Source organism: Taudactylus pleione, unplaced genomic scaffold, assembly GCF_031769625.1.
Source record: "Taudactylus pleione unplaced genomic scaffold, aTauple2 ptg000678l, whole genome shotgun sequence".
Lineage (NCBI taxonomy): Eukaryota > Metazoa > Chordata > Amphibia > Anura > Myobatrachidae > Taudactylus > Taudactylus pleione.
In genome coordinates, this window is record NW_028285080.1 from 4022894 (window position 1) to 4045578 (window position 22685).

The window sequence follows — 22685 nt, forward strand, 5'->3', positions numbered from 1 at the left end:
CGGCAGCCCGACAAGAGCAGAGTTAGAAGCAGCGGAAGCCCGACAGCGCTGGAAATCCCGATCGTGGATAGGTAAGTATCTACTAACCTAACCTAACCCCCCTAACCCTAACCCTCCTTAGGGGTGCCTAACCCTAACTTCCCCCCCAAGTGCCTAACCCTAATCCCCCATCTAAGTGCCTAACCCTAACCAACCCCTTCCCCACTGCCTAAACCTAAGGCCCCCGGGGGGGTGCCTAACCCTAAGTCCCCCCCGGGGGTGCCTAACCCTAACCCTCCCTCCCCCTTTCCTAACCCTAACCCTCCCGGGGGGGTGCCTAACCCTAAGTCCCCCCCGGGAGCCCTAAACCGAACCCTCCACCCCCGCGGCTGTCCGCTCGCGGCGCCCGGCATCACTACGATCGGGATGCCAGGCGCCGGTCTCCCGGCGTCGGGGAAATGCGGGCGTCTACATCTAGACACCCGGCATTTCACCCTTGCCGGGATATGACAGTCGGGAAGCCGGCTGCCGGTATTTAGGAAGTCGGCTTCCCGATTGCTTCCCCACACAGGTACCCTCACACACAACAATATGTGCCCCGTGCACAATTCATACATTTGTGGATGTCAACTAATAATGACTCCACAATGCTATCACTGTCAGTTTTGCTTTGACTTTGTAGTGTGCAGAGCAAATGGGAGGAGTCATCAAGTCGGGATGAATGACTGTGACACAGGATCACAATACTGGAAGGAAAGTGAGCAAGGTGGAGGTTGGTAGTGAAGCCCCAACAAGTTATTATAACCCTTAGGCATTATTTTTTCCTGTGTTTAAAGCCTCTCTTAATCTGATAAAGGGATGTCACGGACTATTGCTGATTTAGGTCATTCCCCCCCAAGAAAAATGATTACCTGAGCCTCTCCAGCAAACTTAATGTATAACTGTATTTTAAATGCATCACTCTAATACATGTACTGCTGCTATCCTCTTATTGGTTTCACCATCTCAGAATGGCAATAGAGACAGATATTGATAGAAAAGCAAATTGTGTCATTAACTGAGTTTCATTTCCTATGTTTTGCTGCCCCCAATACCTGAGACAGTTACTGTAGGTATTTAGCATCTAAGCTCTTCTGAGCAGGGCTCTTCTCCCTCCTGTCTCATCTATGTCTTCTCCTGCTTTCTAGCTTCACTTCCTCCATGGGCTCTCTTACCCTTCTTTGTCTTTGGTTTTCACCTCTGTCAGTGGCTCTTAACCTGTTAGCTGCGCCCAAGCTTATGGGATCGTGTTTCACCTTGAATTGAATTTGTACCCTCCCCCTCCCCCCTTGCACCAGTGGCTGTGTGGAGCGATGTAGTATTATTGATTTATATGTGTACTGTATTGTACTGTTTACTGTATTGTACTGTTCAGTTGTTTATTTATATGGCGCCACAAGTGTTCAACAGCTCCATACAAACAGCAAAGTCTAATAATACTAATAAGCACACCCCTTTTGACTAAAAGTTCTTCTAATTTAGACATGATATTGACTTCAATAACTACTTAGAGAAGCTGCCATTGGAAGCATTGTGTTGTTTATTTCATAGGCCCATTTTGCCCCAATTACATATTTTATCTATTTTAATGCAAAAACACTTAAACTGTACTGATTTAATTTGACAAACATTGTTGTGATTGAAAAAAATGAATACATGTATACAGTATAAGCAGTTTTCATAGAAAATGAAATTGGACTACAAAAGATGTTTGTGCTAAAACAAACCCTGTACAATGATCTTGGTTCTCATTCCTCAATGTGCAAGACATCCCTTGGGTGCTCTTCTCCATTCCTCCAGCAGAGTCTTTGTTTTTTGTCTAAAATTAATAAATCACCATACAATGCATGAAGGTCACTCAAGTCATTGACGTTTATTATCTGTAATATCTGTGTAGTTGTAATGTTGAAACAGTGCATTTCCCCATCTGTCACAATCACAGTCAGTAAAGTTAAAGGTTTTTTTTTAATTTATAGAAAAAAACACTTGTATATTCATATTTCATATGTATACACATAGAATACTTAATACTTATTAAAGTTTGTTGGTTTATTTTAAGATCAAGCAGGATAATGAGTATCAATTAAATCACTGCAAATTTCTTCTTAAGCTCCATTAAACATAATTGTCTTACACGCTTGATGTCAGGAAGTAATGGGGAGGTTTTTACATATAATTGAACAAAATTCATACAAAGATAAATGTGTTTATATATGTGCTGCTTTCTGGCTAAATGGAACTAATTTTAGAATTAAGAAAACCAGCTGTGAAAGTATTAAGTGGAATAAAAGTTAGCTGACAGTGTTGATTATGGTCTCTTTATTTTCTAGGTAGAAGTGTCAATGTTAAGTCAGTGGGTCTTGTTGGGAGACACGGGCCTCAATCAAAACAGCCTTTTCTAGTTGCTTTCTTCAAAGCAAGTGAAGTACTGCTTCGCTCAGTCAGAGCTGCAAACACAAAGAGGAAGAAGCAGGAGAAGAACAAATCTACAGCTCAACATGATGCATCGAAGATTCCCAGTATTGCAGGTATGTTAAAATAAGAGTTCATCAAGTGGCATCAAGGGCTGTGCAAAAACAAACTGTCCGCCTATCATACCACAGTTTGGATTAGAAGCAATACTAATCCACCAGCTGCTGATTGGGCACCCAACCTCCAAACTCATACTGTACAAGAAGATGATAACTGAATCCCATGCATAGCAAATCAGTCTGGAATACAGACCAGGGGGGAGATGTACTAAGCTGTGGAGAGTGATAAAGTACTGACCAATCAGCTCCTGTCAAACACAGCCTGTAAACTGACAGTTAGGAGATGATTGGTTGGTACTTTATCACTCTCCACTTTATCACTCTCCAAGGCTTAATTCATCTCCCCCCGGGACACCAAGAGAGGAGATAGCAGGTTAAAGGACCAGGTCCTGTCTTGGAGCATGGGCTGCCAAGCAAGTAAAGTTACTACCCCAAGTTGGTGTGCCCACAACACCTTCAGCAGACTGTGCATAATATAAAATGAGAACTGGTAATCATAGCAAGGAATGTACATGTCCCCCACATTTTATATGGGGGCTCGATAGATTTCTTGATGAACATGGTCAGAGGAAGTGGAGTTATGTCAGCACATACTGTACTTCTCCCACTTGATGCTTGTACATTAAGTACAAGTACAGGATTAGCAACAGGGTAGTAATATCTAGAAGTATGGGGGGGGAGTACAGCAGCCACAGTTCAGGTGGCAAGTGGAGCCCGTATAATTAACAAGTACCCTAAATATTCCTGAAACCCTAAAACCCAATGATGTCGGTAAATCTGCAATATCATTTGTGCACGTCATAATTATGTATATGGCTGGGGATGGTCTGCTTCAAAGAGAAAGGTCTGCTAGAGGCCTGGGGTGTGTAGCTTGGAACACAGGAACTGACCAATAGTGCACAAAGTTGCAAAGTAAAGGAGGGTTTTTCCATCATTTCTCCAGCCTCGAAGGGTCGGTGACTAATGGTGTACTGAAAAGAGAAAAGAAAATATAATGTGCATTGTGGGCCTGATTCTGAGCTTTCTTTTGCCCCAGTCGCGTCTCCGTCTTTCTGCTAATGTTGCATCAGATCTTCAAACAACTTTGACGCCTACTTGCAACGTCTGAGGACAGTAGATTTCCAATTTTCCATCACTGTGCTTATTTAGACGCACCATCAGCTCACAATCAAAACTTGAACCAGCCCTATGGCAGATGCAGTATCTCCGTCTGACTATGGCCTGCTGTGTGAGCAGCAGTCTTTGAACACAGCTGCTTTCAGCAACACACCTGTATCAGCTTCTCCACCCCAGTTACCTCCCAGAAAGGCCCAGTAAATCCTCAGACTGTGTCCCCTATTCTGTGTTGTGTCTCTGTGCACAGGCAATCGGGATGCATGTACAGTCATATAACATCAGCTGTGTGTGTGCGACATCGACACTTTGTCCACCTCAGAATCATGCCATGTATGTGATAAATACTAGGATACAGAATGGTATATATAGGGTGGACATAATTAAACTTACTCTATTCAGAGCTGTCTGTACTGTAGCTTGGTCTAATAACCAGAATGTCACCAAATTTGGTATGGAGACTAATTAGGACTAATTTGTTTCCCTATAAAATATGGTGACACTCTGGTTGTTAGATCAAGCTACAGATGGCTTTGAATAGAGGAAGTTTAATTACGGCCTCCTTGTATATGCTCACCAATTTCAAGATTGAATCAAGCGTTGGGTAATCTCACACTGTTACATGCAGTCCTAATGTAGAATAAACATAAAATAAATGAAGTGAGTATAGATAATTATTGAAAAGTAATTTATGCAGCCAAGACAAATACCAGTTCATTCCTTTGATGAAACTGGACACTGCTAGAGAGAAGCGCATAAAAAAGAACAGTTACTGTACCTGCAGGGCCGCCAAGAGCCAAGGCGGGCCCCGGTAATAGGGGGCGTGGTCTAATCTCGGGTGGCATGGCCACGCCCCCTTGCCAAAAAAAAAATAAACCAACAAGATTTTCAGCGCCGCGAAGCGTCGCTGCGCACCGGGGAGAGGGGCGCTCTGAGCCCCCTCAGCCCGGCGCAAAGCCAGGGGGGGCGCTATCAGTGTGATCGCTCCCCCGCACAGGCATAGGAGACTGCCGTGGCTGCTGGGCTGCTGTGAGGTAGGAGGGGGCGGCGTCGGACCCGGGCCCCCGCCGGGCCCCTCAGGAAGCCCGGGCCCGGGTAATCTGTACCCGCTCCCCCCCCCTCTCGGCGCCCCTGTGTACCTGTACTCAGGGGCACACAACTTTTTTTGGTTGGGTGGGGCCAAGATATAGTTTAATTTTGGTGCCCCTATATTGTTGAATGTTGCCCCCTCAATTGCACCTAGAGTAACCTGCAGACAGAACATTGTGGTACATTTTCAGAAGTCACATCTCAGTCACTCTATATACACTATACAGGCAGCAGCATGAGGGAGAACTGAGGTGGCGGGCACAAGGTGTGGGTTCAGTATCAGACCCCCACACATGTACTATCACACCGAGCCTGGCACTGATATAGTGTGCCGCAACACCTCTATCCTCCAGTCAGTGTCAGATCATTGTGCAGCACACGGTGCCAGTCACCCATTTAATTAAACTGAATTCACAGCATCATGTCTAAAATTTTTGGAAACACCTTTAAGATTATTCCTACATATCTCCACTCTACCACAGGTATATTCCTCGGACCACACCAGTACCTTGCATAGAAGTGCTCCTCACAGGGAGTGACAAAGTAGCACACATGAGAATGGTGCTCTTAATCACATTTGTGTGTCGCAGCTGGCTCAGCTGGCTGTGCAGGGCTGGCAGAAAGGATGGCCCATCTCCTTCATGGTTTTTGTGCCGGGGACATCCATAGGCAAATGCAGGGGGGGGTTCTGGTTGCTTGGAAACCCCCCTCCCATGCCCACACCATGACCACAATAGAAATAGTAATATAATAGAATTTTCCTAGGGCTGCATGTTCTTCTCAGTATCACAAATGAAATAACTAGCACCACCAGTGCCAGCCAGTAATGTGGCTGACATGTGTCAACCAGTAATAGATACACCTGTGCACCAAGTAGGAGATCTGGAAAACATGCACTGTTAGGGTTGTACTGCTATAGACCATCTATAGGGTTAATTATTAACACTGTTATCCAGTGCATATGGAGACCAATATGTACATACAGTATATGTCTAGGGCTAGTGCTAAGTTCTTCTGTTGCTCCCCCAGACTCCCGGATTTGCTCCCATACTTTGGAATGATGCCCACATCTGACATAAAAACATTCATCTCAGGCAGGATGGCCCTACTGCCACATTTAATGCTGGTCCTGTATACTGTATGTTGGAATTATGACATACAATACACTTTGTATGACTCATATTAAGACTGGTTAAGTGCTAATTATGCCCTTTTCATGGACTGGCCACACTTGCTCTAAAATCAAGCATTTGGAAAACCCCCTGTATAAATCCTGCATTTGCCACTGACATCAGATCCCCGGCAGCAACAGCAGGAGGACTGCTTTGAAGAGGAGGCAGAGCGTAAGAGCCGGTGGGGAGGGGGCCCCCTCCTCCTCTCCTCAAGCCAGATCACCTCCTCCTCCCATTACATTATGACCCACGGCATACTATAATGAGTCAGCCATATTAGTACCTGGCCAGACTGCAGATAATGCACTGCACTAGCTGCATCACTTTAGCTCCGCCTATGATTGGCGCCTCTCTCAAATGTTGACCCCCCCATACCAGCGCCTATGCCTGTAATATATAGCTATGTATGGTGCTGTAAGCCACAGACTTTGTGAAAGTTCTATTTTAAACTTGAGATGAGCAGGTTTGGCTCTCTGAGGACCGGACTCACCCAAACATACCTGATCCGAGGGGGATCAGAGTCTTGCTCAGGGTTTTCCCGCCAGACTCAGTTCCCAAAACTAGGCAAAATGTCATAAATCCCGGCATCGGATTCTCGCGGGTTTTGGATTGCATATAAGTCCCTTCCCACGGTGATCGGCACCATTTGCTTTGTTCTGGCTGTGCTGTACTCTGCTGTGTGGCTAAGCTGTGGGCTGTGCAGAGTCCATCCAGGGGCTATGCTATCCAGGGGCTGTGCTGTCTGTCCAGGGACTGTGCTGTCTGTCCAGGGGCTATGCTGTCTGTCCTTGGGCTGTGCTGAGTCCATCCAGGGGCTTTGCTGTCCGTCCAGGGGCTGTGCTGAGTCCATCCAGGGGCTGTGCTGAGTCCATCCAGGGGCTGTGCTGAGTCCATCCAGGGGCTGTGCTGTCCCCATCCAGGGACTTTGCTGTGCTCCATCCATAAACTTCAGTGGCTGCTCCTGTGCTCAGTGCTGTGCTGTGTCTATCCACTCCTGTGCTGCCGATGCTACTGTCCAGTGTCCATCCGCTCCATTGCTGCCGACGCTCATGCCGGTGTCCACTCGCTCCAGTATTGCCAACGTACCTGTCTGGTGTCCATCCACTCCAGTGTTGCCAATGCACCTGTCTGGTGTCCATCTGCTACAGTGCTGCAGACGCACCTGTCCGGTGTCTACAGTGCATCCGGAAAGTATTCACAACGCTTCACTTTTTCCACATTTTGTTATGTTACAGTCTTTTTCCAAAATGGAATAAATTAATTTTTGTCCTCAAAATTCTACACACCATACACCATAATGACAACATGTAAAAAGTTTTTTTATGATTTTTGCAAATTTCATTAAAAAAAACTAAGAAATCACATGTACATAAGTATTCACAACCTTTGCTCAATACTTTGTCGATGCACCTTTGGCAGCTATTACAACCTCAAGTCTTTTTGAATATGATGCCACAAGCTTGGCACACCTATCTGCTCCAATGCTGCCGACCCACCTGTCCAGTGTCTATCTGCTACAGTGCTGCAGACGCACCTGTCCGGTGTCCATCTGCTCCTTTGTTAAAAAAATAGTTTAATAAAATTTAAAAGTTATAAAAAGTAAGAAAAAAAATAAAATACATTTTTTTTTAAAAAATAATAGTTTTTTTGTGCTCTACCTTAGTGTATCCCTAACAGAAGTACTGTAATGCTGCAGGCCATACCCCAGTGTATTCATAGAAGTATTGTGATGCTGCAGGTCTTACCCCAGTGTATCCATATAAGTACTGTGACGCTGCAGGCTGTACCCCAGTGTGTATCCATAACACAAGTACTGTGACACCTCAGGCCTTACCCTTAGTGTGTATCCATAACACAGTGCTTTGACAGCTCAGGCTGTACTCTTAATGTGTATCCATAATACAATTACTGTGACGCCACAGGCCATACCCTTATTGTGTATCCAAAACACAAGTACTGTGATGCCGCAGGCCATAACCTTAGTGTGTAACCATAACACAAGTACTGTGACGCCGCAGGCCATAACCTTAGTGTATATCCAAAACACAAGTACTGTGACGCCACAGGCCATACCCTTAGTGTGTATCCATAACACAGGTACTGTGATGCCTCAGGCTGTACCCCAGTGTGTATCCATAACACAAGTACTGTGATGCCTCAGGCCGTACCCCAGTTTGTATCCATAACACAAGTACTGTAACGACTCAGGCCATACCCCAGTGTGTATCCATAGCACAAGTACTGTGACGCTGTAGCCCACACTCTAAAGGTGCATACACACTACACGATATGCTCCCTGAGCGATATCGTGTAATGTGTCCCCGGCAGGCTGTGCTCAATGTCGTTCATGACATTGAGCACAGCCGCTGAACGATATCATTAACGATATCGTTCAGCGCCGGGCTCTCTCCCCCATTCCCTGACATGCAGCAACCTGACGAGATCGTCAGGTTGGCCTGCATGTCAGCCCGATGAACGATGATGACGAACGCGCGTCTTCGTCATCGTTCATCTTTTTGGGCTTAAAAATGGACGATAAAGTGGACGACTGAACGATAACGATATCGATAACGATAACGAAAGGTGTACGCACCTTTAGTGTGTTTTAGTAGTTTATTAAACTGTAAAATGTTTTTTATAGCATCTAGATGTTGGATTTTCTATCACAGCACACCTCTGGATTGATAGTGCTCCTGTAATACTTTTAAATAATGGGTAATACCTACAAAGGGGCAGAAGAACAAGGAAGGAAAAATAAAATATATTGGCAATATATGACGTTTTCTTCATTGCAAAAACATTTTTATTGTCACTTAAAGGCCTTATGTTATGTTTATTCACAGATTACAACACGAGTGAACAGAAGCAGGCATGTAAAAAACATGAGCTCTATGTCAGCTTCCGTGACCTTGGATGGCAGGTAAGATTGTTATGTGTGTCTTATGTATTTATTTATTTTTCAGGTATTTTATATTGCTGTTATAACAATTTGTTTAAAACACCATTCAAAATAGTTGATTACAATGTGTTAGAAAGGTTATTTATGAACCAAAACAGCAATAATCTAAAGTGACATCACCTTTGTACACTTGTACTTTTTATTGACAGAGAAGGACTTGAGAATCAGGATGATCGTTCAAGTTTTTTGAGGACGTTCTTTGCCAAGTACGAGTCGGGCTCCTGAGAGCACTTAATTTTGCAGTACATTTACAAGGGCTTGCTAGAAGGATCATATACATTTTCTGCAAAAACACTTGAATTTAGTCACCTCTGAGGTCCTGGACATTGATCTCCTTGCTACTTTTAATAGGATGCACTTTGCTTTCTCCTTATTTCTCCTCGTACATATCTGCAGGAATCCAATTTCTATGTGTAATTCAACTAATGTGATTAAGAGCTTCACCATGTCCCCTTTATGTAATAGTTAGTTGATTAATTGAAGACATAACTGAGGCTAAGCCGAGCAGTATTTTAGGAGAAAAATGCAAACATTTAAATTAATACAGTAGGGTGTTCTAAACAATGCGATGACAAGAAAGCCCTTACCCCCAGAATAATTGACAGCATGTTGTTGGTAAATCCCACCAAAGAGGCTATGCAATGACTGTGTAAGTAACTATAGAAATTGCTGTTCTTGAGAAAAAAAAAGAGAATGTTGAGTGCAAAATAGATTTTGCTGATTTCTTTCTCTCTGGAATACCATTACATTAAACAAAATGTGTACTAAGTGTTGAGTTTATTATATGTATCAAAATTACGTAACAAGTTAAATGGTTTAAAAATGGAGCCTGTTCAGTTTTAACTTAAAATAAATGTACCACATTTAGGTCAGAATGCTTTTCTAACATTATGGATTGCATTTAAATAACAAGGGCCCTCATTCAGAGCCGTACGCTCTGAGCAGAGCGTACGGCTCCATGAAAATGGAGCGTCCTCCTGGACGCTCGTATAGCTGTGGGTCACCACCCACAGGCTATACGAGCGTGCATTTTGATGGCCGCGATGGTCGTGACCATTGCGACCATCGAAACTGCGAGCCGGAGCCTGCGGTTGAGGTTTTCAACCGCAAGCTCCGGAGTGATTTTGGCTCTATCAGAGCCAAAATCACTCCCACTGACATCACTAGTGATGTCAGTGGGCCGGCTTCTGACGGGAGGCGTTCCCGTGGGAACGCCCCCGTCAGGGAGGCACGCCCCCGGCACGCCTACCAAAGGGGGCGTGCTGTCAATCAACATCGACAGCACGCCCCCTTTGATCAGACACAACGAGCGAAGGACTTTCCTTCGCTCGTCGCGTCTGGCGCATGCGCACGACGGAGCTCCCTCCGTCGTGCGCATGCTCAGTCCAGAACATCGACCCACTTGCGAGCGGACAGCCGCTCGCGAGTGGGTCTGAATCAGGCCCAAAGACAGACTTGTATTATGTTAACTCGATGGCCATCACTCCAAAAAAGACTAATGGGACATTTGATAGAAGTCACCACCTGCTTAATAAACGTTACCTCTATATAGACAACATTTATTATCACTGTCACAAAGGGAAAGGTTTGTTGTAGCACCAAAATACATGAGCTTCTAAAAAAGCCAGCCATCAAAATCTTGATGGGCAAGCACTAGATAGCACAGCCCAAATAAAGTCTAATGCTGGCCATACACTAGGGTGATTTTGAGCCGATTGCACTATTTTAGATGCCTCGTACGATGCATTGTGTGGAAATCGTGTAGTATTTAGGTAGGAAAGGAATATGATCCGATGTGCACTCCCGCTGTTCTACTATCGTATCTTATGATCAGACGTGCAGCCCACATTATCCATCATAATCGTATGCAGATTGTGCCGTGTATTTGCGTGTGCGATGCATCATACGTCCGACCGTTCGAGCTGCGTCATTTAAATCTATTATGATCATATGTTTTTAGTGAGGCAGAGGATCAATCGTATCACGACCGGTCACAGAGGGGCGAATGATCGTACGTGAGATTGTATGTACATTGTGCATCAATAAGCATCAAATCGTGCGGCTGGGACTGCTATGGAGCTGCCGTGGGAGTTCAATGGAAATCGTATGATGAATCGTATCTTATGCTGGTTGTACTAGTGTATGGCCAGCATAATAGTACCAAACCCAGAAGTCATTATTTGCAAACCAAGTGGATTCTTTACATGATAAAGGCACACAATTAAGGAATAAGTCCACACAAAATTTAATTTTCAGTATTATAATTTATTTCCTAAATGAAAAGCTTATTAACATGGCTCCATCATTCAAAAAGTTCAGCTCCTGTGTCATCTTATAAGCAAAAGCAACTAGTACGAATCTGATGACTCCACCTTAATGTTTTGCTGGTGGTTATCGTTACATGCCTTCTTGATGAAAATAAAAAAGTGTATTTAAAAGGGTATGGGCAGCACTGAGCCTGGATAGCAGCTCCCGAGCTGCAGTGCAGCTATGGGTAAAGCCTGATGCTGTGCACAGGCGCAGAGTTTAAATGGATATATATATATATAATGGATATATATATATATCCAATACACTGCACCGGCACTCCCGCACTCCGTGTCATATAGCCCAAACTTGCTCTGGTGGGCATATAGCCCAAACTTGCTCCGGTGCCCTCCAAGGGGGACAGCACCCCCACAATGTAATAACCACAAAAATCAGGCGGCACTCGGAGTCTTCATAAATCAAATACCCTCACCAGAGGGATCTATTAGTCGACGTTTCGGTGTGCAATTCACCCCTTCCTCAGGACAACATAACAAAGTTATGTTGTTATGTTCTCCTGAGGAAGGGGTGAATTGCACCCCAAAACGTTGACTAATAAATCCCTCTGGTGAGGGTATTTGATTTATGAAGACTCCGAGTGCTGCCTGATTTTTGTGGTTATTATATATATATACATATATATATATATATGGAAGATAAAATGGTTTGAATGTATTTTAAGTGTATAATTTAAAGTTAAATTGCACTTACCTTTGTTCCCTGGAAGTCCCAGGGGATCTAGGGTTCAATGTGGGTGGCTGGATCCTCCATTCCTTTCCAGCTAAATAAACTGTCCTCCTATGCAGCCTCATACCTGAGATTGGTATGAGGAGGTGCATAGGAAGCTGGCTAATGCAGCCAGCTAATTGTTTTCACGGAGCTCAAAAAGAGCTTCCCCTCTGTGGCCAGGAAACCCTGCCCGGGGACCCTGATTATCCACCTCTGGAGCTAAGATTCAGTCATGGCAGGCTTGGAAAACTTTGTCCCTTCCAGACGGGACAGAGCCGGAGGCATCACCGAGCATTGCGGGTGGGCTCAGGTACAGGGAACTGACCACTCCCCACTGTCCATAGTGGGCAATGTTAAATGTACATGTGGCCAGCACATGCACTTAAGTTGATTGGTTTAAAACCACAGGGCGGACTTACCCCTGTGGTAATGTGTATTGGAGTGACATAAAAGAAGGGCCTGCGTGCCTAGTTGTGTGTATCTTTTGAACATCAAGACTGCTGTAACATCTCTGTATGCTGTACCCCCTTAAAGCTGAGGGAAGAGTCTTTTTCAAGACTATTGAGCAATAAACATCTTTGCCTGACTACGACTGCATCTGAAACCTGCGACAACAGCATTGCGCTAAATGCTATTTCGTTCTCTGGCGGTTCTGGATTGAGCCCAAGCTTGTCCAAGCTCAAGCCAGCTACTGTGTAGAGCCTGTTTCATTGTGAGGAATCAAGGGGAATCAGCCGACACCAACAAGGAGGTGTGGCCACAGCTCATCGATGCATAGCAGGACCATGGACAGTGTGGCAGAAACTTCAAGACTCTCCCCACTCCTGCTGACTTGGTATTTTTGACAGACAGCCATCTATCCATTGACAACATACTATCAGTAGGAGCAAGCAGGAGCCAGTAGTTGTCATCATTATCACTGAACACCAGGTAAGTATACTTTTGAAAAAAGTTTGGCTTCTTATAGTCTACCAAAATATACATTACTATGTTTTGGCAAAATCATACATTAAGTGTTGGCCATATCATCTTAATATCCACCTTATAATGACAGGCAATTGTATGCTAATCAACAAAACAGTGACATAAAATTACTCAGATCATATTATATGTTCACCCATGAATACGTATTTCCATAAATGATACATTTTTACTCTACCTATTCATTTTTTATTTTATTCTTTTATTTTATCCCTGCGCTATCGGCAGTCATTTAATATTGGTGACCCTTAGAGGTTGTATCACGTTTATGGATTATCCCACAGATAAGAACTATTGCCTAAAACAATATGAATAAAGGCCCCCATACATCAGCAATCAAGTGGGGCAAATCTGCGTCTTTCAGATGTTTGTATAAAATATGTATATGGGGCCCACAGATTGCAGATTCCAACCAAAAGTGATTTGAATTGGTGAATTAGGTTGCCCAACATGTTGGATTTCACAGACCAATTGGGGCTGTAGATTGGTAGTTTATAGTAACAATCAGCAGATTTGCAGATCGTTACGTAAAATTATAAAATTATGAGACTTTCAAGATTGTCAGATCTGTCTTTCCTGAAAATGATCTGCAATTCATTAAAAAATATCTGTAATGTTTCAGCGCAGATTGACAAATTGGGGATTTTTTAAATTGGGGAAAAAAAATCACAGAATCTGTGAATGGTTTTTATTTGTGATTGCTGATGTATGGGCCCCTTTAGAAGAGAATGCAGCAAGATCTGTTATCTAAGCAGAGTTATAGTTTCCTTCCTGGTGCACTATCTTTCTGCACTTTCTGCACTTTTCATCTGATTATTTTATTAAGTGTACATTTGTTTGACTTTCAGAAACTTCCTAGGATATACAGATATTGTTGGATGAGAAGCGCTCCTGTGCTGCCTCCATCCTCAGTGTGACATGTAACTGAGCTGGCGACCGGCCAGAGCTCAGCAGGAGGCCAAGTAATATAGCAAGCTCTGTCAAGCAAGCCAAGTAATATTTCCTAAATTCACAATGCAAATTGTTTGAAAATATCAAACTACAACTGCATTTTAAATGTGAATTGTAGTAAATAGGGGTCAAGATGTGGTTAGTGCAATATTTGAGTAGCACATCATACAAGAGGCATCTGATCTTTAACTAAGTAAGGAAAATACATAACCTCAGAGTGGCTTATATATTTTTTACCTTAAGATTAGGTAGTGTGCTGAGCCCTGTGTTTTGGTTTTGGATCTGTATCTCCTTCGTGTTTTGGATCTGGATTTGGTTTTGCCTGTATTTTTTTTATAAAAACTGCTAAAATCACATGATTTGGGCTTTTTTTGTTCCTACAGTATTATTAACCTCAATAACATTAATTTCAACTCATTTCCAGTCAATTTTGACCACCTCACAGCTCACAATATTGTTTCATCTGATTTAGGCCCAAAATTTGCACCAAGGTAGTTGGCTGACTAAGCTAAGCGGCAACAGTGGGCAGCACAAACACGTGGCTGTTCAACTTCCAAAATGGCACATAAGAAAACATATGTTTTTATTAATCAAGAGGCCTGGGGAAGATGGAGTATGTATGTAGTTGAAGGCAGGAAGGGTTGATTGGTAGCAAATGGGGGAAAAAAGGGGGTTTGAGGGAAAGATTCATGCACAGGTCTTGGTAAAAAAATCAGTAAATAAACCAACAGTACCACAAATTATGATAATTAGAGGAGACACTCTATATTACCAAAATAGGTGTTGGTGGTGCTCCCTTGAATAAAAACCAGAGATTCAAAAAAGAATATTTTGCACAGGCAAAATGAGAAAAAAAATCCTTTTTTGGGGCACTCTTAATATGAAATCTTTTATATGTTTATGATATGATTATAATAATTAAAATATACAGTTTATAATCTCATATCTTTTAAAAAAACAATAAGGAAAGGAAAATACTTAAAGGTGAAAATATAAATATTAAATAATTATATTAAACAGTCCAGTAATCATGCTTCTATGAACTATGAAACATTTAGGCTTAAAATTGAGTGCAATCACTACCAGACATCTGGTTTGGGCAGTATTGCCCTATATATTACAACTACTGCTCTGCTCATACTTTGTGATAAGGGTATAATGGTATATGTACATTGTTTAAGATATAGGGCTCTATTTACTACAATCCGCATATTGAATGCAGATTGTAGTGTGATATTACCGAGTGAATTCGCATTGCGTATTCAGGTAATATCACAGGGATTTACTACAAATCCCTTACAGGGACAGAGCTTGCGATAAAGCTCTGTCCCTGCAAATCCCCTTCAGAGCCTTATCACAGTATTTTCGCAAAAAATACCATGATTAAGTGCCCGCGCATGCGCCGACCGGTCGTCGCTGCTACCCCCCGGCGCTAAGCCCCGCCCCCGTGATCACGGACCCCCCTGCGACCCCTCTCCCTTAGTTACACTTACCTGCATGCTCTGGGCCTCCGGTGATGTTCTCCATTCATCCGGTCAGATGATCTCCCATACTGCACTGGGGCCTGATCACCTGATGACCGGGCAGCAGTGCACTATGGGAGACCAGCTGAACGGAGGGGAGTCATCACCGGAGGCCCGATCACCGGTCCCTGTTGTCAGGTAAGTAAAAATTTTTTTTATTTTTTTTACAGTAATCACCTTGCGGTCTGTTTAGACCACACAGCTGATCACTGGGAATGGCTCCCAGCTCTGCTCTCCCCATTAGAGCAGGGCAGGAGGCCGGTAACCGGGGGAGACCCTGGATAACGCCACCTCCAGGTGGCGTTATTATCACAGGGCTTTCCCCAATTTTTTTTCACATTTTATTTTTAGTAACTCTGGTCGGAATTTCCCATTACAATTACAGTCAGGTCCATAAATATTGGGACATTGACAGAATTTTCAGATTTTGGCCTCTATTCACCACCACAATGGTTTTGAAATGAAACAAACAAGATGTGCGTTAACTGCAGACTTTCAGATTTAATTTGAGGGTAATTACATCCAAATCAGGTGAATGGTGTAGGAATTACAACAGTTTGAATATGTGCCTCCCACTTTTTAAGGGGCCAAAAGTAATGGGACTATCAACTCAAAAGCTATTTCATGGACAGGTGTGGGCTATTCCCTCGTTATTTCATTATCAATTAAGCAGGTAAAAGGTCTGGAGTTGATTCTAGGTGTGACATTTGCATTTGGAATCAGTTGCTGTCAACTCTCAATATGAGATCCAAAGAGCTGTCACTATCAGTGAAGCAAGTCATCATTAGGCTGAAAAATCAAAACAAACCCATCAGAGAGATAGCAAAAACATTAGGTGTGGCCAAATCAACTGTTTGGAACATTCTTAAAAAGAAAGACGCACTGGAGAGCTCAGCAACACCAAAAGACCCAGAAGACCATGGAAAATAACTGTGGTGGATGACAGAAGAATTATTTCCCTGGTGAAGAAAAATCCTTTCACAACAGTTGGCCAAATCAAGAACACTCTTTAGGAGGTAGATGTATATGTGTCAAAGTCAACAATCAAGAGAAGACTTCACAAGAGTGAATATAGAGGGTTCACCACAAGATGCAATCCATTGGTGAGCCATAAAAACAGGAAGACCAGATTAGAGTTTGGCAAACAACATCTAAAAAAGCCATTACAGTTCTGGAACAACATCATATGGACAGATGAGACAAAGATCAACTTGTACCAGAGTGATGGGAAGAGAAGGAAAGGAACTGCTCATGATACAAAACATACCACCTCATCAGTGAAGCATGGTGGTGGTAATGTCATGGTGTGGGCATGTATGGCTGCCAATGGAACTGGTTCCCTTGTATTTATTGATGATGTCACTGCTGACAAAAGCAGCAGAATGAATTCTGAAGTGTTTCGGGCAATATTATATGCTCATATTCAGTCAAATGCTTCAGAACTCATTGGACGGCGCTTCACAGTGCAGATGGACAATGACCCGAAGCATACTGCAAAAGCAACCAAAGAGTTTTTTAAGGCAAAAAAGTGGAATGTTATGCAATGGCCCAGTCAATCCCCTGACCTGAATCTGATTGAGCATGCATTTCACTTGATGAAGACAAAACTGAAGGGAAAATGCCCCAAGAACAAGCAGGAACTGAAGACATTTGCAGTAGAGGCCTGGCAGAGCATCACCAGGGATGAAACCAAGCATCTGGTGATGTCTATGCGTTCCAGACTTCAGGCTGTAATTGCCTGCAAAGGATTTGCAACAAAGTATTAAAAAGTGAAAGTTAGATTTAGGATTGTTTAGTTTGTCCCATTATTTTTGGCCCCTTAAAAAAGTGGGAGGCACATATAGAAACCGTTGTAATTCCTACACTGTTCACCTTATTTGGATGTAATTACCCTCAAATTAAATCTGAAAGTCTGCAGTTAAATCACATCTTGTCTGTTTCATTTCAAAGCCATTGTGTTGGTGAATAGAGGACAAAATATGAAAATTCTGTCAATGTCCCAATATTTATGGACCTGACTGTATGTGAAATGCGATCTGATTACTAAAAATAAGTGATACTTAGGGTTGGAGTAGAATTTTACGAATTCTACTCCAATTGCCCTGTAATAACTATAGGTGATACTAAAATAATGTGAAAAGGGTGTGAAAACACCCTTTTTCACTTTATTTTAGTCAAAATAATGTTAATAAATAGAGCCCTTAGGAACTGGTGAAAAATTGGCATGTATCCTGTATTATATGTATCCAGATTTCTAGATTATCAGATAGTATGTATCTCTCTTATCCAATAAGGGATGCCCACTCATATATATCACAGGGATCAGTCACTAGGTGTATTTCTGTCTCTATTTATGGCTGTGCTTATGGGATTGTTCTAAGAAATTATCTTTTCAATGATGGTGTAGAACAACAATGCACAAATCTAAACAACATATTGCGCAAAACATAATTGCACAGATTCCAATGTCTGCTGCCAATTGGTAGCTTGTTTTGTGGGGGCCCAAACAAACCAATCGTTTCATTATTTATATTGTTAATGAAGGTGTTGGTGGTAAATATGGCAGGTGCTTGGATCTAGCAGAGAGAAGGGAACTAGCTGACACTGGACTACTTGTTTGTACTGTTTTAGCCAAAGATTCAGAATTTTCAAAAAACTGAATGGATGCGCTGCAGATGACATAATAGGGAGAAGGTTCCTAGATGGTTAAGGTTCCTGCCTCTAGTTACTCTGGCTTTACAAAGGGTACAGATGGCTTCACAATTCTTGTTTGGATTTGGGTACAAATAATTCCACACATAAGAAGTGGATTTTTTTGTCTTTTCTTATCATGGGCAACAACTGTTTCTTCCACTGGTGCCTGATTTACACAAACAACATCCTCATCATCAACATCCTCATTATCAACATTCTTTTTAGTGTCAGCCTGGTGCACTTCCACAGAAGCATCCTTGATTTCTATGTCAGCATGTTCAGTTGTGCTTACATCATCATAAGAGGCAGAACCCCCAGTCATAAACAAAGCCCAAGCCTTAGCCTTTCCTTGCCACTTCGTGTGGTGAAAGACATATTGCCAATTTTATGTCTTTCTGCAGCTAACTTTCCCTTTAAGGCTTTTTTTTATCACTGTAAAATATTGGTTCTTGATTTTAGATGCCCTGACTTAAGCCCTGTATGCCATTGGGCATCAGCTTTAATAGATGATGTAGATGGATTAGTAGCATCATAACTGGTAGCACTGGCAGCAGCTCCAGCCCTAGTAAGTGGTTCCTGCTCTCCTCTTAACTGATCGTTCTCCATAGCAACAAACACAAAAGAAGTGGGGTACAGCACACATGTCAATTTGTACCAATTTTAAATGTTACACTGTGGTTTCAAAGACCTACAGTGTCACAATATTTTTTATGAATAAAAAAAGAATAACCCACTGCACTACCACTTACAGTGTCACAAGATTTTTTATGAATAAGAAAATAATAACACTGCACTACCACTTAGTGTCACAAGATTTTTTTATGAATAAGAAAAGAATAACACACTGCGCTGCCACTTACAGTGATGTCATTATGTTTTATATATTACGCATGTTATTTAGCACTTTGTTGTGGTCTTGTAGTCGGCGTGTAGACTAATAATTTATTCACGATTGAGGAAAGAAATGAAAAGTTGAATATTACACTGCGTTACCACTTACAGTGTCACAAGATTTTTTATGAATAAGAATAACACACTGCGCTATGACTTATTATGTCACAATACGCAGATGATAAACTGCTGTCTGGCTGGCAATGCAACCGAACAATAACAGTGCAGCTAAGTTGCTAACATACAAACACACACAAAAAAAGAAAAAAATATATTTTTTTCTATTTTTCAAGAAATTATAATTTTATTTAACTTTTATTTTTTGAAATTGGGGAAAAGCACCCCTGGACGAGACAGCAGCCTCTTTATGAACAACAAAGCACGCCTGCGGAACAGCGGATGGGCCACCTGCAGAGTCACAAATACGTGGATGATAAACTGCGGTCTGGCCGGCAGTGTCACTGAACAATAATAGCGTAATTAGTTACTAACTAGTAACTACCTAGCACACACAAAAAAACAAAAACAAAAAAATGTTAACTTTCAATTTATTTACACTGGGGAAGAGCACTCCTGGATTGACAAAGCACCCCTGGATGACACAGCATCCCTTTATGAACGGCAGCCCTATAGCCCCTTGATGGACAGGAGAACACAGCAACACCCCTTTATGGACTGCAGCCCAAGCCCCTTTATAGACAACACAGCAGCAGCCCTTTATGTACTGCAGCCCCTGCCTCTTGATTGACAGGACAACAGTGAGTAACACAGCAGCAACCCCCATTTTACGTACTGCAGCCCCAGCCAGACAACACTGCAGCCTTGAACAAATAGTGACAAGTCACCGACAACAACACACAACACTGACTGCACCCTAGAAGAACAGAGCACGTCTGCTCAGTACACTCTCCACAGCCGTAGTGAAAATGGTGTCGATCACCGGGAGCTTTATAGAATCCAAAAACCCGTGAGAATCCGAAAGCGGGAGGATGATGTTTTGCCTTGTTTTCAGGTCCGAGTCATTTGGGAAACCCCAAGCAGGTCTCGGATCTCGCATCGTATTACGAAGTTTGGGTGGGTCCAGTTCTCTGAGAAACGGACCCGCTCATCTCTACTTAAGATGGAGTATTTTTGTTTGAGACAAACTGTGTGACCTGGCATCTGTTGTATCATACCACATACCAGAATGATGATTGCTAATACCCACATTTAGCTAAGCGCTGGAGCTTGCCACTTGATGCTGCTAGCATAACTGTCTAAAACTAGGGCGAACTGTGGTAAAATTAATGTGGTGTCAATTTATTTTGAGTGACGGTTCAAGTAGCTTCAAATTGTTAATTGTTTACCACATTTACCCACGCATGTTCTACAATATCACAAATAAACAACTTGGGAATCTCATAATCAACACTCTGTATTCTTTTTAAACTCTGCCTGGCATATTATGCTTTTGTGTGTGCCATTGTCATCACCATTATTGTACATTTTTATTGAAAACAGAGTTATTTTAAATGATTATAATTGTAAAACATTCTTAAATATCTTTTTCTCTTTGTTTGTATTTTGTTGTAGGATTGGATAATAGCTCCAGAGGGTTATGCAGCCTTTTATTGTGACGGAGAATGTTCATTTCCACTCAATGCTCATATGAATGCCACTAACCATGCAATAGTGCAAACTCTGGTGAGTAAATGTAATATTTGGATAAGTATGAGCTTACTAAGGGGCCTATTCATTAAACATAAAAATTCAATGGAGATAATTAGCTTTAGAACTCTCATGGAGTTCTAGCTAATTATAGGTGGAATTCATCATTCCACCTCTCCATAAGTATCTATTCCGAAAAGCTGTCATTTTTGCGATGACAGCTTTTCGGGAAATAGATACTTTTCCCTGCCTACACTACCTTATCGCATCTGGAAACAGTGCTGCGCATGCGCTGTTACATCTGTAAAACCAGCGCATGCGCAGCACTGCCTACAGATGCGTTAAGTTTCGTACCCCCCCCCGACCCCACCCCACCCCGACTTACCTGTCCGCGCAGCAGCCTCCGGCTCTGTCCTGCTGGTCTGTCATGTGGTTTCCCAGCAGACCACATGACAGATTAGAAATAAAATAATTTTTTTTTTTCTTTTTCTAAACTTTCTTGTGCTCTGCTGGGGAGCACACATGACAGACCAGCCTCCGGAGCCTGAGGACGGAGCAGAGCTCCGGATGGACTCGTCGGGGGACCTGCACACGCTGATACAGGTAAGTGGATTCTGCTATTCGCCACCTCACAGTGGCGAATAGTAACTGCATCAAATTCCAAAAATTGATAATTTTCGGAATTTGATAAATACCATAATTTCCACATCCCCATACTAATGTATGGGGAGTGTGGAAATTAACGCAGGGGAACTTAGCAAGGAGATATCTGTGATACCAAAATATCGTTATTTAAGGAAAATGTCCTTAAAAACGTTATTTTAGTGTTGATGAATAGGCCCCTGAGTGTACTACTATTGGTAAATTTACTAAAGTGAGAGTTTTTAGAAGGGAGTTTTAAAAGTGATGTTGCCGATAGCAACCAATCAGATTCTAGCTATTATCTTCTAGAAGGTGCAATTTAAATGTTAAGCAAAATCTGATTGGTTGCTATGAACAACATCACTTTTAAAACTCACTTCTAAAAACTCTCACTTTAGTAAATTTACCCCCTAGTATTGTAGGCCCATAACACTAGCTAATGTGCCCAGCATTGGGAGCCGGGGGGGGGGAATCTGGGGGGAAGTTACCCAGCCAGTGAGAGCTGTGATGGGAGGGAGGTTCCTAGATGGCCGGGCTTCCCTGAAACTTTCACGGCTTTCTAGATGGATAAAGTATCTTATTATGAAATTGATACTTTGAAAATGTGTTTTTAAATTCCCATTTAGATTGTTTCTTTTGTTTGTCACTTCTAAAATCAAATCTCTGATGAGCAAGGCCTTTTCACCATGTTGCATGAATTTTCTCTTAGTGACATATTGTATGGGTTCCTCTTTTATTTTGAAATACATGGGTATAGAGACTGGGTAACCCAACATAATATTATGGTTCATGGATCGAACAGGTGAGAGAACAGGGAGATCACCTAGTTTAGATCTTACCCACACAGTGTTCCTGGGAGGAGGCAGCACTCCACACCTCATGTCCATGCCCATCCAGAGACAAAACTCCAAAGTGCAGTGTTCTGCAGAAGTGTGAGAGGGCTCCCTATTCCAGCAGCCTAGCAACTCCAAGTCCTGGACTTCTCCCCACTGTACAATCCTGTAATATCATCCAGCCAACAAGAGGCACAACTCAATACCCCAGGAGATGTTACACAATACTGAGCTCCCAACTCTTTCCTGTGTTGTCATTTTAAAACATTTAAGTTCCCACAATGTTGGTATACACCCTTGTAGGGGCAACTCATTAGAAAGTCCCCTGGTATTGGGGCTTGATTTCATACATATGTTTACTAACTACCCCCTGTGTCGTGAGTGCTGTAGAGTCTGGGAGAAACTTGGATAGAACCATGGAACTCAGGGATTGTTAATGAAGAGAGGGATCTATCAGGGGTGTATCTAGGGGTCCGAGCACCCCTTGCAAAGTGATGGACTGGCGCCCCAACCCCCCATAATGTCTAAATAATTACACTATACAATAAATACTTATAATGTCTCCCCAGCCAGCCCCCATGTTTCTTCAGCCAGCATCTCCTTCA

At 42.6% G+C, this 22685-nt stretch overlaps 1 protein-coding gene across 1 annotated transcript in view; it reads left to right on the forward strand.

Moving 5' to 3' along the window:
* The window catches only part of BMP5 (bone morphogenetic protein 5), a 246546-nt gene that overhangs the window by 201972 nt on the left and 21889 nt on the right, over positions 1–22685 (forward strand). Inside the window, exons 4-6 of the mRNA XM_088455931.1 lie at positions 2349–2546; positions 8767–8843; positions 20531–20641. Coding sequence (XP_088312057.1) covers positions 2349–2546; positions 8767–8843; positions 20531–20641 — 386 coding nt within the window. The remainder of the gene's footprint in view (positions 1–2348; positions 2547–8766; positions 8844–20530; positions 20642–22685) is intronic.